The sequence below is a fragment of the Hibiscus syriacus genome, unplaced genomic scaffold (genome assembly GCF_006381635.1).
Source record: "Hibiscus syriacus cultivar Baekdansim isolate YM2019G1 unplaced genomic scaffold, ASM638163v2 tig00117056_pilon, whole genome shotgun sequence".
Lineage (NCBI taxonomy): Eukaryota > Viridiplantae > Streptophyta > Magnoliopsida > Malvales > Malvaceae > Hibiscus > Hibiscus syriacus.
Window position 1 is genome coordinate 481,279 of NW_024063539.1, and position 27,753 is coordinate 509,031.

Consider the following 27,753-nt stretch of genomic DNA (forward strand, 5'->3'; position numbering starts at 1 on the left):
CGTGACTCTTTGCGATTCTTCTTCTTCTTCGTCTTCCTCATCCTATTTTTCTCTTATTTTTTTCTTAGTGAAAACTATACTTTCCCCTTCCCTAACTGAAAGATCAAAATTTAACTCCTCGGCTGCCTCTTCATTCCTTCACATCTTCCCAGGTACTTTCATACATACATGAATGCATATATTTGTTTGTTTTTTGCTCTCCAAGGTGCTCTTATTTTCCAGTTTCTCGATGCGGGGTTTCTTCTTTTGCTTGTATCTAGGGGACCATGTTCTCGATTTTGATGCTTGGGAATTCCTGGGAAATTAAGGATTCGATTTTGGATGATCGTGTTTGTTTTTAAGATTTGGGTTTGCTCCAGAGGGATGGGACTGGTAATAATGTTGAGTTTAATTGGCCGAAGTTTTCGATTAGCTATCTAAAACTAGTTCTTTATGAGTACTTGAAATCAAATTGGCTTTTCTACAAAACTGCTAGATTCTTAATGTATAAAACAGCTACGTTTGGATTCAGTTATCTGTATTGATTACATATGCATAAATTGGTTAAAGAAATATATTATAGTAGTCTGTCACTGGGACTTGTGTCTGACATCGGATGCCGGTATGTATCCGGTAATGAAATGTTCAATGTTTAGAATTTTTTCATATATTTGGAGGATTTCGGTATTTAGATTGATATTCTGGCTGGAACCTTTTAGATGATGTCGGGGTGGTTCATAGATTGACACTGTTCATTAAATGTTTGCTTTTATTTCCCAATGAAAGCCATACAATGAATATATTCTTTCTAACAAATCTTCCTTTGGTGTTCAATAAACTATTACCTATCAAACTATACCTTCGATTAATTCATAGGAAGTTGCTAATTCTTCAAAATAGTGATTTTAAGTGGCCTTATCCTTGCTTCCTTTGTTGCATGTGAATTTAGCATTTATCTATGTTACTTAGACTTAGGTGCAAGTGTTGAATATGTATATGCTATATGCATTTGACATGGGTATGTTTAAATTTTTTCTAGCGTTTTAAATTATCTAGAGGGTCATTTCCCTGTAGTGATACCTAGATAAGTGTGAGACATGGGTATCTGACATGAGTACTTTAAGAAGAAAGAAGAATCCATCATATATTTCTACCTCTAACATTGCCGCTTCTTCGCTGCACACAGGTTAAGCACACAAGGTTCGTCTTAGACTATTCTTCCAACCATTGCCAGCAAGAACTTGCTGGCAGCTAAAACGTTTTCCGCATTCTTTTGAGGATCATGAGTCCCCAGATGGCATTGAAACATAGTAAAGCCTTCTAGGGTTTGCATGGGGTGCAAGTGTTTCCTCATTCGCAATCTGCACTGGAGGAGATTAACCAACAAGGAAACTTCCAATCCAGTCATGATAAATCATTTATTACAGCGAATCAACCACTATTGATACAGTATGTTGAACCGAAAACTTATTTTGTAAAAATTATCAGTTACTCAAAATATTTTGAGTGTCCATCTGTTTAAATCCTAACTTATCAATATATTTGTAGAAAGTCTCATAAATACACTATTTTTTGCCTGTGGTCTCTGTAACATAGTTGATTGAACATGTTGTTCAGAGTATGGCAGCAGAGACCAGCTTGTTTAAGGCCTATAAGATGTTGTACGCAAGGTATGGTAAAGTATTAATGCACTCATTTTCCTTGAAGAAATCATGTTTGACTCATTTTTGGGCATGATTATGAAGATATAATCCTTCAAATACATGGTAAAACTTGTAAAATTGAATATACCTATTATTGGACGCATGACGTATCCACTTTTAATACTCAATCTCAAGCAGCATAGTTTGTGGGTGTGTATCTTGGCTCTCAATTTTGCTATATAAGATTCTTTGTCAATGCTTATCTTTTAAACATTTTGTTAGGTGGCCATAATCTTGTAGAGACTGATGCAAATGTGTTGACATCACTTCCCTTCATAGTTCTTGGGATCCAAGCCCCTAGGTAATATCATCTTCAGTTTTCTTCATAAACAAGATATCAATCTATTTAATTTGCTCCTTCTCATCATTTTTCTTAAGCACTTGTGTTATACAACCTATACTCGAACATAAGCATGATGATATGATATTCCAAAAACACTTCAAATACATGAAAAATTAGAAAAAAGTAGAACATACCCGTATTTGACATTCACACCCATGTCCGAATTACAAAACTTATTAGTACTTTATTTACTTGGATGCAGGAAAAAATTTAATACTACACTGGATGCTAATTCACTAATTGGAGTGGGAGTCGCCTCTACTTTGTACCATTCTTCCAGAGGAAAGCTGAGGAAGTACTTAAGGCGGGTCGACTATACAATGATAGCCACTGCAACTGTGGTAAGTTCCTGTGTTGCTTCGACTCTTCATTTTTTCTTAAAGTACTTATGTCTCGAGTGTTGGACATTTTTGAACATGAGTATGAGGATATGATCCTCCAAATATATGGAAAAACTTAGAAAAGATTGAACTTACCCATTTAGACATATGCTCATGTCCACCACTTACACCCGAGTCCAAGTAACATAGGTAAGTTCAATCTGATTCAGAATTTGATTGGAATAGATGCATTAAAGTACCCTGTCCAATGCATGTACGGACATGGTTATAGACAATCTTCAAGGTTCCTCAAAATGCTTAAAAATCTTGGAAAAACTTTAACACACTCATTAGACAATGCCTGAGTCCAAGTAACACAGGTTATTGACTTGTACGACTTTAAAGATTAAAGTTAATGTTGAAGCGTTGTTACTATGCTGCATTTTATACTTGTCTAAGAAAACAACGCAACCTGGAGAAACTATTCTCTATGATATTCTGACTCGTTTTTTTTTTCAAAAATACTTGTGTTGACGCTCTATGATACTCCGACTCATTTTTTTCAAAATACTTGTGTTGGACGCATCTCGGATTTGGGTATGAGGATATGACCCTCAAATGACCTTCCTAATACATGAAAGAACTTTAAAAATAAATAAATAGAGATGCTTGTGTCAAATAGATACTCGGATTTGACACTTCCACCCAAGTCAAATAGATATGACCCTCAAATGACCTTCCAAATACATGAAAGAACTTTAAAAATAAATAAATAGAGATGCTTGTGTCAAATAGATACTCGGATTTGACACTTCCACCCAAGTCTGAGTGACGTAGTTGCTGTACTTCTATTTTAAATTGCTCTCTTAGATGCAAAATTTTAAAACAGCTAATCGTTATTGCAGTGTCTATCAAGAGCTATTCGGAACGAAAACCCAAAGTTACTAATGGAAGCTTCGGCTTTGCTTCTACCTGTCCAGCCTCTGATGGTTTCAGCTGTTCACACTGGAATGATGGAGGTAACTAACTGGTTACGGTCCTTGGGAAAAACTTGGGGTTCCTACTATTTTTTCCTATAACTTGTTGCAATTTAATCGATGGGATCAAAACGGCTTTGGGCAATCTTTTAATAGTTTGTCACTTTGTCTGTATATTTAGAAGATCTTATGCTAAGACACGTCTGAATATGTGTTGAAACAAGTATCAATTACAGATATTTTAGAAAAGGAGAAAAAAAAACTAGAAGTTTGATGTTTGCTGAACCTGTGATTGCCCGATCATTGCTTCAGCTTAAACAGTACAGTTGAATTACTGTAATTCTAGGCTGAAGATGTTCTTATACCCGACACAAGTGTCGGACATAGATATTTTAGAAATAAACGAAAGAGTCCAGGCATCATAGACTATAATTGTGATGTTAGCTAATCTGTGATTGCTCAATCATTGTTCCAGTTTCAATACAGTTGCTTTCTTACCTTCTAAGCTGAAGCTGTTCTTATATTGACCACAACTGCTGTACACTATAAGTTATTTTAAGGGGGGAAAACCCGAATAACGTACACTATAAGTTTGATGTTAGCTGAATCTGTGATTTCCCAAGCATTGCTCCAGTTTAACAGTACAGTTGATTAAACTTGCCTTGTGTGCTGAAATTGTTTGCATGCTAAAACCTCCCGTTGATCCATTACAGGTAGCATTTGCTAAAAGAGCTGTAAATGATCCAGAATCAAGGAAAGCACATGACGTGCATAATTTATCATCTCTATTGGGGGGGGGGGGGGGGTGTGCTCTTTTCATCGCCGATGATATGTTTCCCGGGATGCCTTTCCTTCATTCCGCATGGCATCTTGCAGCAGCAGTTGGTGCTGGCACTTGTAACAAGCGTCTCTAGTAGTGTATATCATATAGCCAACCCTATATCTTTCGTTAATTCCTCATTATTCATTTACCTTGAGAGCTGGGGAAACGAATTCGCATTGTTTTCCAAGCACCATAATTAGGAATAAACATGGACATATTCAGTCGTTTTATTTATTTTATTCATGTATTTAGAGGGACTTATTTTTGATATGCATCGTACATTGATACTTGAGGAATCCTGCTGCAAATGATTAGAAATATATAAATAGATAGAGGCTTGATTAAAAACAAGAGATTTGAAAAGCATATTGAACAATTAAATTTAATAAAATCTAAATTGAACACCTTATTTTTAATTTTTAAATTTTTTTTGCTTAGTGGTTGGCTCAAAGGTGACATTATTTTATCTGTTATATGTTAAAAAGTTTAAAGACTATACAAATTAAGAAATAAAATATTTGACCTTTCAAATAATTAAGATTTCTTTTATAACAATGAATGGTTCAAACTCTATCCGTGATTTATTACTATGAAAAGTAATTAATAATAAAAGGCTCTGGGTTGCATCAATCAGAGTGTGGATTTGGTAGATAAACAATGATCCTTAGCTCATAAGCTTTGTATATATTTAACAATAATTCTCCATCAAACCATAATTAATTCTTAAGCAAATCATGACACGGGTGATGAACATAACGTTCAGTGAACTGTTTGTATAACGTTCATTTATGTTCTTTTGTTAAGCTAAATAAACATGCATGAACAAAGTTTTTTATGTTCATTTAATAAACAAACAAACAAATATGAACAAAAGTGTGTTATATTCGTTTATGTTCACGAACAAATTAGTTTATAAGTGGGTTTATCAACTCGTTCATTTATGTTCATGAACAAGCTTATTTACCTGGTTCATATTTTTCTTTATTTTTTTTTCATTTTAAATATCAGTGAAAGTAGGAACTAAAATAAATACATGGTAAAAATTTAAATTTAAACTGTGAAATTTAAGGAGGTAAGTACTAGTGACATAATTTTACTATTTTTCTTTAGTTTGCAAATGAAAGAGTAAAATTGAATATATAAACGAACTATAAACGAACACAAACACTAAATAAACATCAAATAAACATATTCGTGAACATATAAACGAATATGGTCGTGAATATTAAACGAATATATTTGTGAATATAAATAAACGAACACAAACACGATCTTAAAAATTAAACAATCTGGACATGAACACCTTAAAAAATAAACAAATGAACATGAACATCACCTTGTTCGTTTAAGCTTTGTTCATTTACACCCCTATCTTCTTACAGTACAAAACTCTTTTAGTTTTATACAAATTTGAGATCATTGGATGAGTAAAAATAGATGATTGAGATTAAGTGGTTGTTTTTTCATTGAATATATTCTCATTTTCTGCTGCTAATCCCAACTTTCTATTTTCACTCATCTAACGATCTTAAATCTATGTAAAAATAAAAAAAATTATATTATGTAATAAGATCTTATCTTTTTTAAAAATATATTATTTTTAAGTTTTTTTTTCATATTTATTTAGATTTAGATTTATATTAATTATTTTTATGTCATGATAAATTATATTAAAATTTATGTAATAATTTATATAATAATTAAGTTTTTTCCTTATATTATATACCAATCAATACAACTTATCCTACTCGATTACATCAGTAACATTATATACATAACAGAATTTTACTCTTAAAAACATAAGAAAACTTAATAAAAATGAAATAAAACCAGGTTCATACGTGAGACTAAACTTTTTATTATTATTATTTTTAAGAAGAAGAAGAAGACTAAAATTCTTTTTAGATATATAATATTTACAATTGTATAAGAGGGGTCCCACATGTAATCCACTGAGATAACAAAACATGGGAAGGGAGGACAAAGGAGAAAGAGGGATCCGCCGTGGCGGAGGGGAAGAGGACAAGAAGACAAGTGGGCCCCCAGATTTGTCCCAATCCTAATCATCGCCCCAATTTGTTCCCTATACTTTGTCTTCCACTACCCCTAACCCCATCATCGCCGTCCCCGATCTCCTTTTCCCATGGCGATTTTATATAGTGAACTCTAGGATCAACTACACTCATACTCACTTTTGTTTAATTTTCTTCTAATTTTGATTATTCAATTTTTAATTGTTACATTTGGATCAATTAATTATAGTTTAATCATTGAGTCGTCCATCCCAGATGCATTGATGATATGTCATATTAATAAAAAAGATTAATCAAACCGCACATTTTGTTTATCAATAATAATTATAATAATAATACCCATTTGCATTGCATTCACATTCTTATATTGATCACTATAAATGGTAATCAGTCAAATAATTACAAATTTTTCGATTAAAAGTAGAGCTCAACTTCTGAAAATTTTGATTGAATAAGATTTTCAAAAGATAATTAATTGATTACAAGTTACCAATTTTCAAGGAGTAAAAAAAATAAGGTGAGTCACTGGTTTTTTTCTTCAAATTAAATTATATTTAAAGAAAAAGATAATTAATAAATAAATTTCTAAAAAAGTATAATATATTTGACCAATTTGCAATAGGTTTAATTTAATCGTGACACATGTGATTGGGTGGTTGGGATGATCATGTCAAATTTGGCCATACCAAAGTTGGGTTCCAAATTTCCTTATAAACCACATTTGTTTTCATTAATTAATATAATCAGCAATTCAAAGCTTAATCTTAATTTTAATTGATCACTATTAACTCCTTATTTAATTGTCTTAATTGAAATGGCAATGAATCACCCTTTCTAGGGTTCACACCAACACACTTGGAATTTTCAATTCCAGAAAAAGAAATATACAATTAATGATTTGTGCAAAATGAGGTGTGAACTACTGATGGCATTAATTAAGGATAATTTAATTATTACATTAAATTTTAATATTTTAACCGTTATAATTTATATTTTATTTACGTATGTAAGCACTTAGTGTAAATTTGGACGTTACAGTTTGATTTGAACCTGTCAAACAAGTAAAGTAGCATTTAGTTCTTCAGTATCCTTTTTCAATAACTGTTGAATGACAGTAATTTTTATATATTTTTAAATATTTATACCTTTATATTGAATTATTTTTAAATAATTGTAATTAAAATTTTATCATTATACAATATACTCGATTGATTTTAATTATAATTTTTAAAATTTTTAAGTTTGAGCAATAGATTACTTATTAATTGAGTAAAGATCAAATAAAAAATAAAATAAAATAGTGTGATTTGAATAATTTTTGTTCAGCCCTACTTCTCTGCCCCGCCCCAGTCGTAAATCGGCCCCTCGGACTCAGTGAGTCAGTCTAAGCACCCAATCATTCCATCAGTGAACCTTTGAACCGACAGCCAGACTCGGCACTTATTAATGCAAAACATGCCGGTTTTTCTCCTACACCCTCCAAGATCTTCTTTTCTCTTGACACGTGTCCTGTATCAGACAGGTCAAACCTTTTGACTTAATGAGCACAGTCAAATACAACTCCCATATATTAATATTGAAAAAAATCTAAACGCAAAGAGTTGTCCACGTTGACATGTTTATCTATATAAATTCTAATAATTTAATTTATAAATATCTAAATTTATTTAAATTTAAATATTTATTAAATAATAGTTATTTCATTATTTAAATTTTTTTAATCTAATAAGAGAGTATTATTATTTTTAAAAGAATTGAATCTAAACAATCAATATGTCCATAACATAAATTTTAAGCAGGTTTCACCAATTTGTATTTTAAACTCGTTAACTAATTCTATTAGCTCACTAATACACATATATGCATGCATCACAAATCATATAATATTTTAGGAGTCACTTCTTACCATAGAAACTCTGTCAATATCTCATCGCAAACCATTGTTTATTCGATAACATAAATACAAATTAAATTTACACTCACATGATATCCTTAACTTGCAACATTCCTAGTAATTTCTCATTTCATCCTTAAGTTTCATTCATATATATATATATTATATATATTATCAAAATTAAAAAGAATTCTAAATAAATATTAATTTATAATTATTTTTTAAATATAAAAATAAGGAATTATCCCATTTTATTTAATTTATTATATCTATTAACGACTTTGACATTTGCCCAATCGTTATTTCCCATCGTTTCCTTTCCTATTCAATTCTCTAACATCTCCATATCCCTTATTTATCTCCCTTTTTATTTATTAAAAAAAGTATACCTTTTTTTCTGTCTTTAAATCAACCCCTTAATCCCTTTCTTTCTTTGTTTGCAACTTTCATGGCGATCTCACCGATCTTCTCTTCTAACTTGGAGTTAACAATATCTGTCCCCCCTTCCGGTAAGCAAAAAGACAACTTCAATCCCCTCGAAAATCCCATGTTTCCCCCTTTGATCTTCAATACACGCTTTCCAAACAAGGGTCTTTGTTTTTCTCTTTTGATACGATGATCTTCAGTAACATGGATTGATTTTGGTTTTTGGTTTTTAAAACAGTGAGAGATTTGGATATAAACCAAGTACCTCCGGCAGGATCCGAAGACGAATGGATGACATCAACCATCGATGAAGAAACCATCAATGGCGTCGGTCCTCGCAAAAAGCTTCGTCTCTCAAAAGAACAGTCACGTTTGCTCGAAGAAAGTTTCAGACAAAATCATACCCTAAACCCTGTATGTAATATATCAAACATAATCCCCAAAACCCAACCTTTTTTCTCTTTCAAAATCTCCAATGATTTCATCAGATCATCACTTATTTTTCATCTTTTTCCCCCTCAGAAACAGAAAGAAGCATTGGCTTTGCAACTGAGGCTTCGGCCCAGACAGGTTGAGGTTTGGTTCCAGAATCGTCGAGCCAGGTACAATAAAACATAGATTTATTCATTGAATTATTTCATTTTCTTAAAAATATTATGGTAATTTATTATAACAAGTAGATTAGGGTAGATACCATAAAAATGTTGACAGAATTTCGGAAAGTATAAATAATCTGAATCAGTTCTACATATATTCTTTGTCTTGGGAAGTTGATATATCACTATCATTCTTATAATATATAATCTCCACAATGAATTTAAATTGAGTTTATAACGTCACATTTATGTCAAAAAAAAGTTTATAACGTCACATTTTAATTATTACTATTTAAGATTTTTTTTTATCATGATAATGTTATCACATTAACGAGAAAACACCATCCATATATTCTTACATAAAGTCAGAACTTATAGGATTTAATGCCATGAAATTAAGGAATTGTTGCAGTTATATATAATATTATAATATAAGCTTCATGTATGGGATGAAATTAGCTAATGTTTTGGGTTATTTTTCTTGTTATATATATATATATATAATTATTTTTTTAAATTCAATACATGTATTTAATGGGAAAAAATCTTAAAGAACAATTAATTTTTAACACCATGCATCAGTTAAAAGAACAATGAACAAGTTTATGAAAAATTAATGATTTTGTTTGATTTCATTAGATGGGAGAGCTTGAGAATAAAACAACAATGACGGTTTGTCTTAAAAATCTAAAACATCAAAATATATTACAATCATTGCACCAATTGACAATATTGCATCCCTTTAAAAAGGCAACTTATAATATTACACCAAAAAAATAAATAATACTTATCCTATATATATATAAATAATATTAAATAAAATTTAAAAAGTTTTTCTTTAGTAAATAAATTATTAAGTCTCTTAAATAAGTATTGAAACTTAAATCTTAACATTTTGAATAATGTAAATTGAGTTGAGAAAATTATCCCATAATATATCTCTTGAATGTCTAATTTGAATTAATTATTTAAAAAATTATAGGAATATTTATATTAAAAAACTAGAAGGAATGATAATAATGAATAAAGTGGTACATTGATAGATCATTGAAGAACTGAGAGCAGATTGCAGAATTATTACTGAAATAGAAATTGCTGCTTTTATGAGTCATTGATAGATCATTTGGTGGTATTTACTGTAACGGTTTAGCATTTAATAGATAATAAATGCACTTTATTTATTAAATATGGATAAAATCCAACTTTGAATTTATTATACTCTCTTTTTGGAAACAAAAAAGTTTAATATAATGAAAAAGATAATCAGGAAAAGCTTTTACTTAATTAAGTTATTTATATTCCCCGCACTCATTCATTATTAATATGAAAATAGAGTTTTTAAATAAATAAATTAAAATTAAAATTTGAATATATTATGATCTTATCTAATTATCTTCTGGACATGTCTTTATTTATATATATTTTTAATTTCTTTTATAAATTTGATATAAAAACATGTTAATATTTGTTCAAAGGCTTTTAATTTGTTGATAATGAATGTTCATGTCCTTATATATATGCAGTATTAGAACTCATAAAACTCAAAGAATAATAATAAATTTTATATTCACTTCTTTATGTATTATTTTTATAATATTTAACTAAGTAATTATATATATATATATATATATGTTAATGATAAATTAATCAAATATAGGAGCAAGCTGAAGCAGACGGAGATGGAGTGCGAGTACCTAAAGAGATGGTTCGGGTCATTGACGGAACAAAACCGGCGGCTTCAAAGCGAAGTGGAGGAGCTTAGGGCCATGAAAGTAGGGCCGCCGACAGTGATTTCGCCTCACAGCTGTGAACCGCTCCCTGCATTAGCCCTTACGACGTGCCCACGGTGCGAGCGTGTCACCACCATCGTGCACGGCGTCGATCCCATCAAAATGACAGCATCCACCACCAGCACCGTGACCACTGGTGCTAAAGTTGGCGCATCACCAGCCCTCCAATGAAAGCTTCAGAAGTAGACGACTAGGTCTTAAACATAAGATAAGAGGGGTTTAAAAGAAAATTTTTCAAGGAAGGAATGTCCATAATAGTGTAAGGGATAGATAGGATAATTTAAAATAGCTTTCAATCCTTCTATATGAAACATTTATGAAAATATTTTACTTCCTAAAACTGGGATTGTTGCTCCTGCATCTGCAATTATTATCCTCGTTTTTAATGATGGGATTTTGGCCATGACATCCTATTTTTCTTGAATTATTAAATTTTTAAAAATCACATAATGAATATTAAATTTTAAGAATTACAAATTTTTAATTTTGTAAATATAATCATAATTAAATAAAAATAATTATAAAATAATATGATAAATTACGAAAATTTCATAGAAATATGATTTAATTTTTTTTTATAATTCAACAAATAAATTATGAAATTCCATATATATATATATATATATATATATGTATATAAAATGATTTTTTAAAGAATTATTACTTTAAAATATCAAAATTAACATTTTTAGTCATTTTTTTATTAATTTAGTATGCCCAGTCATCTCTTAACGATAATTGAAGTACAATGTCTATAGATATTCACCGTAGACTCAATCAAATTTGTAACTCCTATTAAGTTCTTGGACATGTTACATTGCCAGTATAACTAATTCTGTGCACGTAAGATCTCTCATATGTCCAAAATCAAGATGGTATGTTGGAGTGAAAGATGAAAAAAATATGTTTTTAGATTTAAATATTAATACGGATATGATGATTTTTTTATATAATTTTTATTATATTTAAAAATTAATCTTATTAAATGAAGAGTCGAAATAATATATAGATAATAATAATAAGTATGAGTTAAAGATAATACATTATATTTTATAATAACCACAGAAACCAGATCTTTTATTGGTCCGAAGATACAAGGCATAGAGTTCAATATGAAATTACTTAATTTTCTTTAAAAAAAATCTATAAATTCACATGTCACTATAAATACTTGTATTTGTTTAAACAAATCTAGAAATATTTTCTATAAAGTTTTTATTACTGAATCACTGTGTCTCTCATTAGTTCGAAAAATATAGGGCACAAGATATATCATCTGTGGACCTTCAATACAGAAAGTTGGGAAATTGGAACATATTGAACTTCTATTCGTTTAAAAAATTATTATTTTAATAAAATATTTAAAATATGAATATTTCATTTAAATGTTTAAAACAATTTTTAATTAAAAGAGATATTTAATATATTCACTTTCTTATCCAAACTTTTAAGTATTTATTATCAAAATAAATAGTAAAATAATATCATCTTTAAAGTATATCATTTTTTTTGTAAGTACCTAAAAATTCATAAACGATATTGATTAAAAATATTTTAAATATCTAAATAAAAATATATGCGGGAGTGGGTTTATTTAGATTTTTAAAGTTTTTATATATTATCGAACAAATCTTGTATACTTTTCTCATTAGTTAAGATAATTACAAAGTAACGTCTATTCAAAAGATTCTTAATCATTTAATAATAAAGATTCAAACACCCCTGCTAACGTCGTACTCAAACCTGAGACCTCTAGAAATAACATCAATTTAATTTACCACTAAAATCGTTTGATTCGTGCAATATATTAACCTAAAAAATGTATAAATAGAATCATATTTCATAATTAAATTTTAATGAAAATATTTTGTTAATATATTATTTGAACTCAATTTAAACTGATTAAAAATTACTTTTTCAAAATCCATGTATATAGTCTATTTAAATAGTTGACCACTGGGCGCGACAGAATATCCTTCGGGGGCTACCTAGACACATGTAAATAGCCTTAACTGAGACAAACAAACAATAACACTCTTTAATATTCTCCTTTGGACCCTAAATTTATGGACTAAATCGATATCCGATTAACTCGAACTTTTAAGGTAATTTTAAAGATTGATTCGATAATTGTTAACTCGTGACATCAAATATGTCGGACATCCTATTATAGTACATATAGTTATGCCCGGATGCCGATGTATGGGCCGATAAACCTTCTTCCTCTATGTCCTTTCCGGCACCTCAGTGCAACAAGATAAAACTTTTGTAATGAACTTACAAGAGGTTTATACAATATCCCCACATTCAACTTATACTATAGTTCCTTCCTGTATAGTATTAAGGAACAAAAGAAACTAGCTCTGAAGAACAAAATCAGGTAAGTCAAGGACGGGCATGAATCGGATAATTCAAAAAAACACAATGCAGATATAGGACATTTCTTTCTCAAAATAAATATATATATATATATATATATATATATATATATATATGTTAATCTATAGCACCCAAAACTATATTTCATGATGAGATTCATAAAAGAAAAAGAACCGGTTAAGAATACGACCTCACGAGGGACTGTTGATACAGGGCTGAAACCTGGACATCTTAAAAGGTTGTGTATTTTTCTGTTGTCTAAGTAATCCTATTTCCAGCTTCTCCTTGGCCTGAAAAGTGGTGCAAGGAAATGAAATGAGAAAGTTACAATTCAAAACATCTAAACCCCTCTACAAATTTCCTTTAACAATTTTCAGCCATTTTAGCCCTCATTTATGATTTCATTCTAATGCTTATGACCCAATTTGAAAGTACGTGAGTCTTCATAATAATCATATGTTCTTTAAATAGTATAGTTTATGGTAATACTTCCTATTCTTCTGCCGAGATCGCCAGTAGCAAGCAAGAGCACCAAACACACAGCTAGCAATTGCAATAGCCAATGCAGCTCCTATAGGCACCACGATTGCATTTGTTGAGGCCACCAAATCATCCAGAGTAACATTGGTCCTATCGCTGGCACGAAGACCCGTTTCGTTGTACAACGATATAAGCGTATTTCTGTAATAACTGACTAGGAATTTGAACACTTCATCCCTGTCCCAATCGATCTGATTGTTTCCTTTATCTTTGGGACCCAGTGAGAGATAACATGAAGGACAAAGTTGCCGCGGAGGCCAAATAATCTTCGGGAAATTCGGATCTCCGGTTTTTAGAGATGCTTCTTCCTTCATTAATCTCCCATTAACCTCATTATGTGCACTCCACAACCAAAGGGCAAAATCACGTGCTTTCTTCAAAGGACTAGTAACTCTACAAATTGCATATTTGCAAATTAGATGAAACAAACTTGGAATGTTTAAGAAAATAAACTGCTTTGAAGTTGAATTTACCTCGAACACATCTCGTAAAAATGTTGACGACAATCTTCGCAAATAAAGAAGTTGTGAATAAAATCACATACAGATATAAACGCAAACTGGCTTTCTCCATCTTCAATCCTCACTGAAAGTGAATGCATCAAAACCCACAATCCACAACTGCCAACAAATATGAATAATTATTGACATCTTAGAAAACCAATTAGAGGTGAAGGAATCTCCGCTATAATTGAATTCATGTGTTCAATTTTAGAACGGATATCCAACATAAAACTAATTGACAATAGGTGGTGGAGAGGGTCTTATTATATTTACGTATCTAGGTTGTCCCAATTTAACAAATATGAAATTTAATTTATCTCCACTTAAATCCTACCCCTCATGAGACATGTACCATGAAGGAGATATAGTACGTGATACATCAAATGCATAGTAGCCCTACCGTTCGTGCTTTCATCAAAGGAAAAACTTCCTATCAAAAAAAAAAAAAATCAAAGGAAAGACTCGGCTCTCACTTTGTTAACATAGAGAATAAGAGTGGGGTTAAAAAAGGCGACAACACTTGCTCCAACCCAAGTTAAATTTTAGAATAAACATTCATAAAATTAATTGGAAACAATTGGAGATGTCTTTGTTATAATGATATGTCCGAGTTGCCCCCAAATTAGCAGAAGTGGGTTTATTTTATCTTGGTTTAATATACAAGGCTCATAATTGTCGAAAAAGAAATATTCTTAGTTACCAAATTATAGGAACAAATAACTATGAGAGACAGCTAGTTTGACAGGGTAAAACAATTTTGATGGCAAGGTTATTCTTTTTATGACAGTTTGAGAGATCCCGACTAGACGAGTATAATTTTTTTCCTAAAACGAATGTATGAGCTAAAAATTAAGAATTTTAAATCATTACCTAAAGCCCCTGGTTTCGTTCTTGCTGCCACGACAAAACATCTGCAAAAACGAATACATGAAATAGCCTATGATGCTCCAACTTTTCATTTTTCTCAAACTATCCCTGTCTGATACTGTCGGAGACATAGTTGGACAGAGTATAGGGACATGACCCTTTAAATACATAGAAAAACTAAGAAAAATTTGAACAAACTCGTATATTACACTCAAACCAGAGTCCGAGTAACATAGGGAGTAGAACCAACTTATTGGTAACTAAGAATCATCAAGTGTAATTCAGGGATTCATAACAGCAAGCAATGAAGTAATTGTCAGCAATCAAGAAGGTCCATGTAATGCAATTATTTAACTTGGCCAACATGATGCTACTAATGTTAACATTTTCAGGTATATGCAAGGGAAGAAAATACCAAATAGCAATCCGATTTTCCTTTTAGAACCTACCCAATATCCACGAGGAACTTCCTTTCCACAAATCTGGAAATCATGTAGCACCTCTTTCAGGTTATTGGTGACATCATCAACTTTATCAGATGACCACATATCTAATGGGCACAATTCATCAAAGTTCATGAGCACTTCTGCACTTCCTTTTCGACACCTAATTCATATAATAATAGCACAATTAAGGAAACACCATATAAAGCCACGGTCATAATGAAAAGAAGGATCTTTACCTCCTGGAAGGATGATGAGCTACTAAAAGCTGAAGGAATTTTATAAGTGAAGCTCGAGTTTTTGATTTAATCATCTGCAGGACATCATATGTTGCAACTTTAGAAAACGGGAAGTTTTTCCCCTAGCTTCATATGCATAAACATATACACATGAGATACAGAGGGAAAATCTACATTAGAGATCCCCACCTTATGTTCCAAAATGATGTCAAAGGCAGTTGCGGTTGCCTCCTCCACATCATATATGGCTCGAGCAATCTTACACAAGCCAAATTACAAAGTTAAAATCCTAAGCAAATTGAAAACCTCAAACATACATTGTTCAAGAAGAAAATTAGAAATGCACAAAAATACCTGTCCAGGTTCTGATATATTGGACAGAAGAAGGTTGTTTTCAAAATTTTCATCATCCAAGCCATATGAACTGAAAGGGAGTCAATTAGCATAAATCATATGACCAAATCTGACAGTAAAGGTATCATAGATAAGTGCAAATATTTGGCATTAACTTCAGCTGCATATCTATCAATCACCCTCATTTTACAAGTACATTATCAGAACAGAAACATATTTCTTCATAGTCCATAACCTCCCCGCTGTCAATGGTTGCCATGCCTTACCATCAAAAGAAGGTTCAAAGTTCCAATCCCCTCCCAACCCATTTTCTAGGACTAACATAATGCCTGATAGCATCAGGTGTGATATAAAAAGCGTAAAAAATCTTATGAGTCTTAGTTGTTCGGAGATCAGGCAGAGGTTTGAGTCAAGGTATGTAATACAAAACCAAACACTATAGAAACTGTCTTTCCTACTTATGCACACTAAGGTGTGGAATAAACATCTGGCAACGCATGAAACTATTCAATCATAGTCTGTCACTCTGTCTCAAGGATTTGTAACAACACGCTGGCAAGTTCTATGTACATTAGCATACGCTTCAACTGAATCTGAAGAACACATCATTCTCCAATATGTTATTCCATGTTATATTAGTCATGATTTTAATGAATTAATCTTATATTCTTCAACTGAATCTGAAGAATGCATACCACACAAAATCATGATTTTAAAGTTAATCTTATATTCTTTCAGCTATCAAAACATCTTACTGCACGCTGTGTCAATATTAATTAGGAATTGTATGTACATAGCGCTCTTTTAACTAACTGATCACCGAGCAATTCTCAAATGTACCAGTACAGTTGAAAAAACATTAATCTCATTCAGAATACCAAATAGTAAGGCCCTCATAATTGCATTTAGTTTACAATTCCATAATTCCAAGCGATCATTAGCTCTGAATATAAAAATGATGTACATTAAATAAGTGGTGAATGTAGATACCTCATACATACCTGCCTAGTTGCTTATTGATCCAATTAAGCAAACGTTCTGCTGTTCGCCCATCATCAATTTCACGTATTTCACTTTTTTCTTTATTGGGTTTCCAACCAGAGGAAAACTTCTTAGGAGGACCCCAAAACAGCGTAGGGTAGTGACCAACAGAAAACTTATGACAAAGATTGGTATTTATCTGCGCTGCCAGAGAAGTCAAAGATCCAAACTTAGATTAACTAGACAGTTTTTCAACAACTATAAACAAGAGTAGGAAAGAGTGAACCTCAAAAAGGAATGCAATATATTATTTAGTGGCTACTTAAAAGAACAAGGCTAGATAAGTAAACCAAATTACACAGACAAAAAAGAACAGCCACAGTACATGGTAATATTCCAACTCTTCAAAACTCACAAAAAGAACTAAAGAACAGAACGATGTTAAAGTGCTACTTTTATTTAATTTTCATATTAACAACTTTACACTAAACTGGAGAAGGCCAGAAGGCCAGAAAACATTTTCAACTGCATCAAAATTACCAGCATTATGCTAATGAGGAAAATATGTGCTATGAGTCTATGACAGAACATGGATTGTTAAAGTACTATTTCCATGAGGCTGCACTTTGCAGGTATCTAAAAGACAAAATGAATACCTTTAATGCACAGTCGACTCTAGTCATCAATACGATACCAGGATGCACCGCATCAGGTCCATTGAAAAGCCTAGCAACTTTTTCATAATGACGCTGCAAAAATCATAAGAAAGTGAATCTATAAAAAACACTGAGTGCAAAATAGACCATGATGTACCTTGTAATTTCTGCAAGCGGGGCACCTGAAAAGTAATAATCACACAAAAGAGAGGATTGTCATTTAACAACTAGCGTAACTATACTACTAGCCACGCATGCAAGCAAATGCACTCATGTATATGAATGTGCAATTTTCATAAACGGCATAAAATTGAGCGAACACAACAGCTACTAGGAAACAAATTATATTGATCATAACTGGACTCTGGATGTGTTGATTAGTTAATCTGGCTGTGAACTATAAACAACCGTGACCATTAGTTGGTTTGCCAACTCTTTCCCTATTTGGATGGACATAACAATACCCTCACACTTCCTGTTTTTTTTTTTAAAAAAAGAACACAATCGTATTTATGTTTATCAAAGGTGCAAAATACCTAACCAACAGAGGAAACTTGGGAGGGGGAAATGGAAAATTCAATTTTATAAAATCACGCAAGTTTGTTATTGAAACAAAGAAAAAGAACAAATTTTGGACAGTGAGCTAAAAAAATAAATTCAGTTCCTACGGAGTCATCCCTCTAATTCTTAAATTCCAAAAATTATATATTATAGTTTTAATGCATTCATTTACGTGAAAAGCAAACTGAAAGATTAAAAGAACCAGTTATGTTCATTGAACTAAATGAAATTCAATTCCCTAAAAAGTCTCCCTCCAATTCTTAAATTACAGCAGATATATAAAATAATGCATTCAATTACATGCAAGGAAACTGATAAAGGTTCAAACTTCAAGGTATCTTTCTCTACATTCGAAGACTCTTTCATTAACTTAAATTAGATGCCCTTGTTATGGGCAAGTTTCTTGACCGAACCAACCAAACCAAATTCCAATGGTTCGGATCAGCTTGGTTCATCCCTTTTCCATTTTCTTAAGAAAATTATTTAAATATTTTTTAATAATTTATAAAATATTTTTTATATTATAAAAAAGCTATACCGAATAAAAATTATTAAATAAAAAATATAATTTGGTTTGAATAATTGTGGTTTTTTATTCAAACCCAAACGAAAGTCGATCTAAACACTACCGTTCAAAATCGGTTTGTTCGGTTTTTCTTCTCAGATGATGGTCCTCGCCACGACAACCAAATTACAGATTAATTTTCAGCAGATTAAGTTTTGATAAAGTAAGGAAAAACAATTTCTTCCATGGTCAACGCTGTCACCACATAAAACTATGAAAAGCGATAATATATTTATTGTTCTTAAAGCTCTAGATTTAAAACAGTTGTGCAGCTTAGAATGGATGAAAATTAAAGGACTACTAACCAGTGAGCGAAGAATTCGACTATAGCGTAAGTGGCGGGAGTGTCCTTGAGAACTCCATCGAAGTTCGTGGCGTTCAATTCAACGCCATAGTCCTTCGGATCACTACCGCCGCCGCCGTTGTTATCGCCAATCACACGAAGTACCGTCCGCGATCCTGCTTGCAACGACGTCGCTTTTAAAATCGAAAGGCTCAAAATCAGAATCCAGAACACATGAGACATGGGAAACAAAGAAGCAAAAAAAATGAAAACTGAATGTATGTTTCTCTGGGGCTTCTTCGGAATTGAAATGAAAGTCTTCTTTTATGACGTCTTTGACATTTTATAGGATATTAAGTTTGAAAAAAAAATTATTAAACATATGTGAAAAGAAAGATGTTAAGAAATTAAATATTAAGATTTTAGTTTTAAAATTAATAAGATTTAAATTTGAAATAGATTGATATCTTATTAAGTTTTGAATTAATTTTTTTTATTAAAAATTGAGTGTTAAAAATAAATATCGTTCAATAATAATAAATAGATTAATATTGTATGATTCAATAAGAGACGATAACAGGTCAGATTGAATTGAGTTGAGTTTTTTATCAATTCGATTCGACTCGAAAAAATACTTTCAGTTAATCTAATTCGACCCAAAGAGCATATTTTATATACTCAAACTTGATTTAATCTAAATTTTTAAAGTATAAATTTAATCTGATCTGACATAAAATAAATACTTAATTAAAAATTATAGAGAGAAGGGGTACTATAACCATTATTTATAAATTTATATGGAAAAATTATACTATTATCCTCATTTTGGATCGAGTCGGAGGGTTTTCACCCTCTATCTTATTCGACCCGAATTTACCATATATAAAATCCAATCCGAACCTATTTTTTTTTAAATAAAATTAACTCTATCAAATGATGTGAAAATTTATCGATTTTAAATTAAATTATCATCCCTAAATTTAATGAATCATCCGTTAATATATTAATTATAGAATTGTAATTAAATTTCAAAATTTTATTTTTAATAATTTATTAATATTTAATGTATTTATGGTCCATAATTTAAGTACATATAATATCTCAAATACACATTCATAATATATACATAGAGAGAGAAGATAGAGCGAGCTCGTCATATGTACCTAATTTTGTTGGCATGTTTAGAGTTTATTATTTGAGTTTGTGTATTAGTTAGTTAGTTGTTGGTATGTCCTTTTGTGTAATAATTTTTATTTTTTAATGTTTTATGTACTATATAATATTTAGTTCTATAATCGTGTATTGATTTTCACCATTAATTTTATAGGTTAAAATTCATAAATGATAATTAAATTACATTAAAACGACCTATTTAAATTTCTCATATTAATTCCGACTATGAAATCTGTAGAAAGAATGGGAAATTAGATAAATGTAAATTTGAATTAGAGAACTTATTTATTTACCTTTCATTTTCTCGTTTTAATATCATTTGCACAGCCTTCACAGTGGATATACATTTTAAGCAAAACAACTTCAATCGGAATATGTATAAATAAATATAAATCAAATTACTTTTGACATATTCAACTCAAATAAAAAATATAATCGGGTAAAATATACAATTAGTACCCCAACTATCACTTATGTTTCATTTTAGTCACCTAGCTATTTTTTTGTTTCAAAATCATACCTAACGTTACGTTTTGGTTTCGTTTCGGTCACCCACCTTTAAAAAATTAGCGATGATGTTGACGTGTAACCGTAAGATAATATCACATTATCATTGAATTTTTTTTAAAAGAATTGTTGATTTTTTAACTGCAGGTGACCAAAATGAAACCAAAACGTAACATTAAGTATGATTTTGGCAAAATAATAGTTAAGTAACTGTAGACACTAGTTTTTGACTGGGCTTAAAAAAAATATATACATGTTATTATAAATATTATTTATTATTATTATTATTATTATTATTAATTCTATTAATTTTATTTTTGCAGGCCCCACTACCCACCATTATCTCAACTACAAACCTACCCACCTACTCCACTACCACATGCATCAGGGAACAAATGACGTGGGAAACGGAGGCAACAGACCTTAATTTGGAGTGATTGAAATCAACTTAAAAGGGGAGCTTCGTGGCATTTTCGTAGGGGAACAAAAAAATACTAGCTATCCCACGCTGAAATGTTGCTGTTCTAAGTTCCTGCCATTAATGTTTTGGTATAAATGCACAAACCACTCTTTGAATTCTCGATTGCACTCTGAAACTCAACAAGCTTTGCCCTTGCATTGCTTCCTTGCTTGCCTTCAACCTTTAGCAGACATAGCTATGGCTACTGAAATGGTGATGGTTGATGAGATACTTTTCCCCTCCCAAATCACAACCACCAAGCAACTCTCACTTTTTGGTCATGGGATTACCGATATTGAGATTCACTTTCTGCAAATCAAGTGCACAGCGATCGGAGTTTACCTTGAACCTGAAGTTGTTAAACACTTGCAACAATGGAAGGGTAAGTCTGGAAACGTGCTAGCAGAAGATGACTTCTTTGAGGCTCTTATTAATGCTTCGGTGGAGAAATTTCTGAGAGTTGTGATGATCAAGGAAATCAAAGGATCCCAATATGGAGTGCAGCTAGAGAGTGCCGTGAGGGACCGATTGGCGGCTGACGACAAATATGAAGAGGACGAAGAAGATGCCTTAGAGAAAGTTGTCGAATTCTTCCAGACTAAGTACTTCAAGAAGGATTCAATCATCACATACCATTTTCTAGTAAATTCAGCCACTGCAAAAATGAAGTGTAACCCACAAGTCTACTCCTCTCGTCGCAAGACCCACAAGGCCCATTTCATGGCTCCCTCGTCTGTCCACCGCGTTTTGATGGGCTCACCACTTTCATCCGTTCCGAGATCCGACTTCAAAACAGCGTCGTTGCTACTCTCGTTCTTCACAGGTTTTTCATTACTAGCTCTGTTTAAAATCTAACAATAGTGGGCTTAGAGAATACTGAAGCAACAAGCCTCACCGAATCTTTGACATAAAAAGTAGATGACAAAGATTATTTGTCATCATTTACAAATAGCTATGGAATTTATTGGTGCCAGTGCAAAAAATTTCAAAGAGTGGGGTTCACGCCATTAATTTATATTTTATTATTATTCTTTTCAAAGTGTGGTTTACTTTCAAAGAGTGGTTTGTCATTAACTTGTCAGGTTCACCAATTATTATTGTTTTTTATTTTATTATTCTTTTTTTTTCTTTCATTTATTTAACATTAATTTTTTTATTGTATGACATTTTTTATTTTTAGGGATACTTTCAATCTATCAAAGGTAACCAATTTGAATTGAATTTTTAAATTTAAATTTAAATTGCGAATTTTCGCAACTAAGACAACCGGCAAATTAATTGGTACCGAAAGGGCGGTTCAAGGGTGTTAATCCTTCCATGACCGTAACCGACTCCCGAACCCGACACGTTTCTGGTACAACGCAGATCAGGTAAGATGGTGTCTGACCCACCTAAATTCGTTTTAAAGTGGTCGGTGGCGACTCTAATTCACTTATTTCAAGTCGAAGCCCAATTCCGGGGCCTACCCGAAAGACGGTTGCGACAGCTTGGCGTCTCTGCTGGGGACAGGTAAGTGAGTCAGGCCGAAATTAATTTCTGGTTATCTTTTTTAGCGAAAATTACAAGTTTAAATTTTAATTTATTTATTCGATTCTTATTATTTATCTTTGATTGTTTTTTTTCAAATAAATAGTTGTACTAACGTTTTTTAATGATTTCAGATATTTTTCAAAATTGTCATCTTTAGCTCTATACCCGAGCTCCGAACCCTTTTAAGTGGGGGCGAAAGCGACGCCTTCGTGGGAATTTATTCTCCGTACGGGCCTAGCAAGTAACCTTCGGGATTCATATACCTTATGTCTTCGTGTGAATTTATTCACCGTGCGGGCATAAGGGAATGTTTCCTCTCGAGTTAACTTAGTCCACGCAAGCTTGTAATAGGCTTAGGACTAAGGGTCTGGCAAGTCCAAGGGGGCACCGGCAAGGATAATTCGGGTACCGTTTTTTAGAACCTAAACCGGGAGACTATGGAGAATTTGAGCCCACCCCAAAACCTCATTTCAAACCCTATGATGCCTGAGTTATTTCCTGCTTTACTTTCTATTCAAAGCATGCGAACTAGACAAATATGCGGTTAGGATTTGTTTGAAATTAGCATGCGGGATAGAGATCATGTCCGGGTATGAATAATAAGCATGTGGGGTAGATATCATATGGGGTAGGACTTTTTATTTTTATCATTTTTTATTATTATCCTTATCTCACTAACTTTTTTCCTCCCTTTCATTTTTATTCTTTGGCATTTTTTTTATCATTCGCATCATTAAAACGAGGTGTTGATCCACCAAAAATGTGTGTTAAACGTAAATAATCTACATTAACGGACAAAGGGGTTATAATACAAAGAGATAAAAAAACTCAGAAGTCCAACCGTGGTCAAAGAATACTCAAAGGCAAAGTTGCAGGGGCAATACGAGGAAAAGGTCACTGACCCGGTCGCTCCTTTCGAAAACTACAAGAACAAGATGGTGAAACCCTAGCTGAGCTAGATGCCATTGCTGACGAATTCAAGAAGCAAGCTTCGGATAGTTTCTCTCGATGGAGGGCTCCAATGACACTTTCGTTAGAAACAATCTCGGTAGAGAGTGAAAGTCAGAGATGCAGTCTTTCGAGACCTTTTTTGGGGCAAGCAACTCATTATTTGCACATTTTAGCCAAAGGAGCCGGAACGGTTTGACAGGGTATTCAACCGGTGACAGACGAAGGCAGAAGACTAATCAACCTATCAGAAGTTGTTCGGGGTCTATGCCTTTAAAATATTTTTGTCTCTTAAGACATAACACTTTTGTCCCAATAAGGATTATTTATAATAACAGGTACATTTTTTGGATCAATGCCTCGAACATTTCATGCATCATGCATTCAGACATATTGTGCATTTTGTTATTTTTCTTTATATTCGTATTATTTTTCCCTTTTCATTACATTCACATGTCTCATAAAAGATGTGAACATTTCGATCCTATGACATATAAAGAGCTTTACCAACAATTGTTTGACGCACACGTGATGTCACCATATCCAGAGAAATCCATAAAGCCCCGTACCCCAGGTAGTATGATGAGAACGCTCATTGCGAAAATCATAGCGGAGTCCCAAGGCGCACTATCGAGAATTACTCCACAATCAAGAGAATCATACAGAAAATACATAACAAGAATCGGATCGACTTCAACAACTTTGGGGCATTCAAGTGAGGAAGATCATTTCATCATTTGAGGCATTCTGTTTGAATCTGTTTTTTCATTACTTCTCAAATTTTTGTAAGGAATTTTGAATGAATCACATTTGCAAACTTGCAATTCTTTGAATATCATTTGAATTAAGAAAATCTGTAAATGATTTAAAGTTACAGATCTTTTGACAAAGTAACATGATTTAAAACAAGGACTTTGACCTTACCTAGAATATACCCTCAAACACCGTACCCTGCTCTTACAATTAACCAATACAACATTTTCTTTTCATAAGGTGCGGACAACACGGGGCATCATTTTCATATGACAATTACTATGTTTTTTATTTAAGACGTTCAATGACGGTGATGATCTTTACTAATGAAAGAGTCGAGTAGATGAATCCAGTTTAGGCCAGTTGCTTGAAAATTAAACTCTAAAGATGAAAGTTTTGACTTTCAACAAACACCTAGGCTATAACAGGTTCTTCTTGATAATCTTAAGAAATTAAATCTGTAAAGCTGAGCTAGTCCACTAAGGCAATTGGTTATAGATGAAACTTGAAAGCCCTGGCCTTATGAGTAGATTATGTTCAAACCATGACATTGCTCGGACACTTGGCGATTCGGTGTTTGCTCCACTGCTCTTGTCAGGCCGAAGACTCTGTGATAAGATGAACCCTTCAGTTAACTTGATAAGAGTGATTATAATATTAAGCTGTCCCTCTAAAGCAATTGGTTAAATGCCCCGGCTTTATGGATTCAGCTAGCCAGATAATGACAAGTTAAATCAAATTTATCTAAGCAAGAAATTTTCGGTAAAATGGACTAAGGGAGTTAAGGAACACCTGTTATAGTCGACTACACACGAGCACTCAAAAATTTCATTCTTAGACTGATATTTTTGCATTGCCTTTGTTGGAGGAGCCTACAAAGCTTGAACAAATGGAAGATTTCAGAGGACCGAAATAAAATGTCTAGTAATTGGTCATTCTAGTTGCGTCATTATGTCCGCACCCAAATGAAATGCCAAAGCATATTTCGATATTTTTTTAAAAAAATGACATTTTGGGTTACCAAAACCTTGGAAAGGAGGCTAACCTAAAGCCAACTCATCCATTTGAACATTTGTCAAAGATTTGTAACTCTGAAAGCATTAAAAGAGCTCTTGATTCCTTTGATATTTTTTGAACTCACATTTATAATTTGATTCAATTGCGAACAATATTTTACAACATTTTTATCATGTCTCTCTCCTAAAACAAGAAAAATGAGAAAAACATTTTCAAGCAGAATAGTCTCGGATATGAAAGGTCTGTAAAGCCAAAGCTCGGGAAGCAAATGGGGCACGATCCATTCCAAGGACCTGATTGACAGACAAAGAATGAGACTCCATCCAAAAGATAACACATAATTCATTCATATTGCATGCATCTTAAACATACTTAGGTGCATCACATTCATCATTTTAGCATACACATTTTTGCAGCTTTTAGAGTCAAGTTTTGACTTCAGGATGAAGGATACTCGATTCTGAAGCGCCTTCAAAGAAGGATGGTGGTTGATTAACTCGGCAGTAAGAAGCTACACTTCGACCAACTCGACAGATTGAAAGTTTCTCTCGAAACAACACATTTTGCTCGAGAGCCAATTTCAACTTCACAACGAAGGATATTGGACTCCAGACAACGCAAGTTCAACTTCACGACGAAGGGACCGCTGGTTGTCAATAAACAATTTCCCAATTTCAGAGCCAATTTCAACTTCACAGCGAATGATATTGGACTCAAGACAACGCAAGTTCAACTTCACGACGAAGGGACCGCTGGTTGTCAAAAAACAACTTCTCAATTTCAGAGCCAATTTCAAGTTCACAACGAAGGATATTGGACTCCAGACAACGCAAGTTCAACTTTATGACGAAGGGACCGTTGGTTGTCAATAAACAATTTCTCAATTTCAACTTCACAACGAAGGATATTGGACTCCAGACAACGCAAGTTCAACTTCACGACGAAGGGACCGCTGGTTGTCAATAAACAATTTCCCAATTTCAGAGCCAATTTCAACTTCACAGCGAAGGATATTGGACTCAAGACAACACATGTTCAACTTCACGACGAAGGGACCGCTGGTTGTCAATAAACAACTTCCCAATTTCAGAGCCAATTTCAACTTCACAGCGAAGGATATTGGACTCCAGACAACGCAAGTTCAACTTCACGACGAAGGGACCGCTGGTTGTCAATAAACAACTTCCCAATTTCAGAGCCAATTTTAACTTCACAACGAAGGATATTGGACTCCAGACAACGCAAGTTCAACTTCACAACGAAGGGACCGCTGGTTGTCAACTGATAATTTCCCAATTTCAACTTCACAACGAAGGATATTGGACTCCAGACAACGCAAGTTCAACTTCACGACGAAGGGACCGCTGGTTGTCAATAAACAACTTCCCAATTTCAGAGCCAATTTCAACTTCACAGCGAAGGATATTGGACTCCAGACAACGCAAGTTCAACTTCACGACGAATGGACCGCTGGTTGTCAATAAACAATTTCCCAATTTCAACTTCACAACGAAGGATATTGGACTCCATACAACGCAAGTTCAACTTCACGACGAAGGGACCGCTGGTTGTCAACAAACAATTTCCCAGTTCCAGAGCCAATTTCAACTTCACGTCGGAGGATATTGGACTTGGAATAATACAACTTACTTGGATTTCAACTTCACGAAGAAAAACATTCAATTCAGGAATCAACTTCACAACGAAGGAGTCATCCACGATTTCAACTTCACAACGAAAGATATCATGCCCAATGGATTGACTTGGTGTCACAACAAACACTATCAAGTCTCAAATCAAAGAAAACCAGACAAAATCTTGTTGTCTTTTTCATCTTTGCCATATTCTTGTTAACACAAAAATGTGCAAAGAGGGGCAGCTGTAGACACTAGTTTTTGACTGGGCTTAAAAAAATATATACATGTTATTATAAATATTATTATTATTATTATTATTATTAATTCTATTAATTTTATTTTTGCAGGCCCCACTACCCACCATTATCTCAACTACAAACCTACCCACCTACTCCACTACCACATGCATCAGGGAGCAAATGACGTGGGAAACGGAGGCAACAGACCTTAATTTGGAGTGATTGAAATCAACT

The 27,753-nt window shown here is 32.7% G+C and overlaps 4 protein-coding genes across 6 annotated transcripts; 3 read left to right on the forward strand and 1 right to left on the reverse strand.

Moving 5' to 3' along the window:
- The first annotated feature begins 595 nt into the window (after positions 1–595).
- On the forward strand, positions 596–4,393 carry LOC120198094. The gene is made up of 7 exons (XM_039199475.1): positions 596–601; positions 1,304–1,428; positions 1,597–1,649; positions 1,905–1,983; positions 2,228–2,366; positions 3,251–3,364; positions 4,036–4,393. Exons 1-7 carry the CDS (start codon positions 596–598, stop codon positions 4,234–4,236), a joined length of 717 nt encoding a protein of 238 aa, XP_039055406.1. The 3' UTR covers positions 4,237–4,393.
- A 4,099-nt stretch (positions 4,394–8,492) lies between these two features.
- On the forward strand, positions 8,493–11,118 carry LOC120198058 (homeobox-leucine zipper protein HOX3-like). Its single transcript, XM_039199455.1, has 4 exons — positions 8,493–8,581; positions 8,737–8,912; positions 9,021–9,100; positions 10,752–11,118. Exons 1-4 carry the CDS (start codon positions 8,521–8,523, stop codon positions 11,053–11,055), a joined length of 621 nt encoding a protein of 206 aa, XP_039055386.1. The 5' UTR covers positions 8,493–8,520; the 3' UTR covers positions 11,056–11,118.
- Positions 11,119–13,134: 2,016 nt separating this feature from the next.
- On the reverse strand, positions 13,135–19,578 carry LOC120197896 (sulfhydryl oxidase 2-like). Of its 3 annotated transcripts, XM_039199292.1 has the most exons (12): positions 19,278–19,578; positions 18,004–18,028; positions 17,847–17,939; positions 17,211–17,389; positions 16,210–16,279; positions 16,045–16,113; positions 15,856–15,929; positions 15,623–15,779; positions 15,177–15,217; positions 14,277–14,423; positions 13,753–14,196; positions 13,135–13,553 (listed from the first exon to the last, which is right to left on the reverse strand). In XM_039199292.1, exons 1-12 carry the CDS (start codon positions 19,496–19,498, stop codon positions 13,532–13,534), a joined length of 1,542 nt encoding a protein of 513 aa, XP_039055223.1. In that variant the 5' UTR covers positions 19,499–19,578; the 3' UTR covers positions 13,135–13,531. The 3 variants fall into 3 exon arrangements, with proteins under 3 accessions (XP_039055223.1, XP_039055222.1, XP_039055224.1); XM_039199291.1 differs by having other exon boundaries at positions 13,135–14,196; XM_039199293.1 differs by lacking the exon at positions 18,004–18,028 and having other exon boundaries at positions 13,135–14,196; positions 19,278–19,404.
- A 2,015-nt stretch (positions 19,579–21,593) lies between these two features.
- LOC120198095 (probable chalcone--flavonone isomerase 3) lies at positions 21,594–22,250 on the forward strand. The gene has a single exon (XM_039199476.1). It carries the CDS (start codon positions 21,594–21,596, stop codon positions 22,248–22,250), a length of 657 nt encoding a protein of 218 aa, XP_039055407.1.
- The last annotated feature ends 5,503 nt before the right edge of the window (positions 22,251–27,753 follow it).

What these genes read in the sequence shown, in the direction of transcription:
- LOC120198094 (XM_039199475.1), top strand. An exon ending in TGATAGCCACTGCAACTGTG is followed by an intron (nt 2,367 to 3,250) that starts GTAAGTTCCTGT and finishes TCGTTATTGCAG; the next exon opens with TGTCTATCAAGAGCTATTCG. An exon ending in TTCACACTGGAATGATGGAG is followed by an intron (nt 3,365 to 4,035) that starts GTAACTAACTGG and finishes GATCCATTACAG; the next exon opens with GTAGCATTTGCTAAAAGAGC.
- LOC120198058 (XM_039199455.1), top strand. Translation starts at nt 8,521, where the DNA reads ATGGCGATCTCACCGATCTTCTCTTCTAACTTGGAGTTAACAATATCT. An exon ending in AATATCTGTCCCCCCTTCCG is followed by an intron (nt 8,582 to 8,736) that starts GTAAGCAAAAAG and finishes TTTTTAAAACAG; the next exon opens with TGAGAGATTTGGATATAAAC. An exon ending in AAAATCATACCCTAAACCCT is followed by an intron (nt 8,913 to 9,020) that starts GTATGTAATATA and finishes TTTCCCCCTCAG; the next exon opens with AAACAGAAAGAAGCATTGGC.
- LOC120197896 (XM_039199291.1), bottom strand. Translation starts at nt 19,498, where the DNA reads ATGTCTCATGTGTTCTGGATTCTGATTTTGAGCCTTTCGATTTTAAAA. An exon ending in GCTCATCATCCTTCCAGGAG is followed by an intron (nt 15,780 to 15,855) that starts GTAAAGATCCTT and finishes TATATGAATTAG; the next exon opens with GTGTCGAAAAGGAAGTGCAG. An exon ending in AAGTTCCTCGTGGATATTGG is followed by an intron (nt 15,218 to 15,622) that starts GTAGGTTCTAAA and finishes TCGTTTTTGCAG; the next exon opens with ATGTTTTGTCGTGGCAGCAA.
- LOC120198095 (XM_039199476.1), top strand. Translation starts at nt 21,594, where the DNA reads ATGGCTACTGAAATGGTGATGGTTGATGAGATACTTTTCCCCTCCCAA.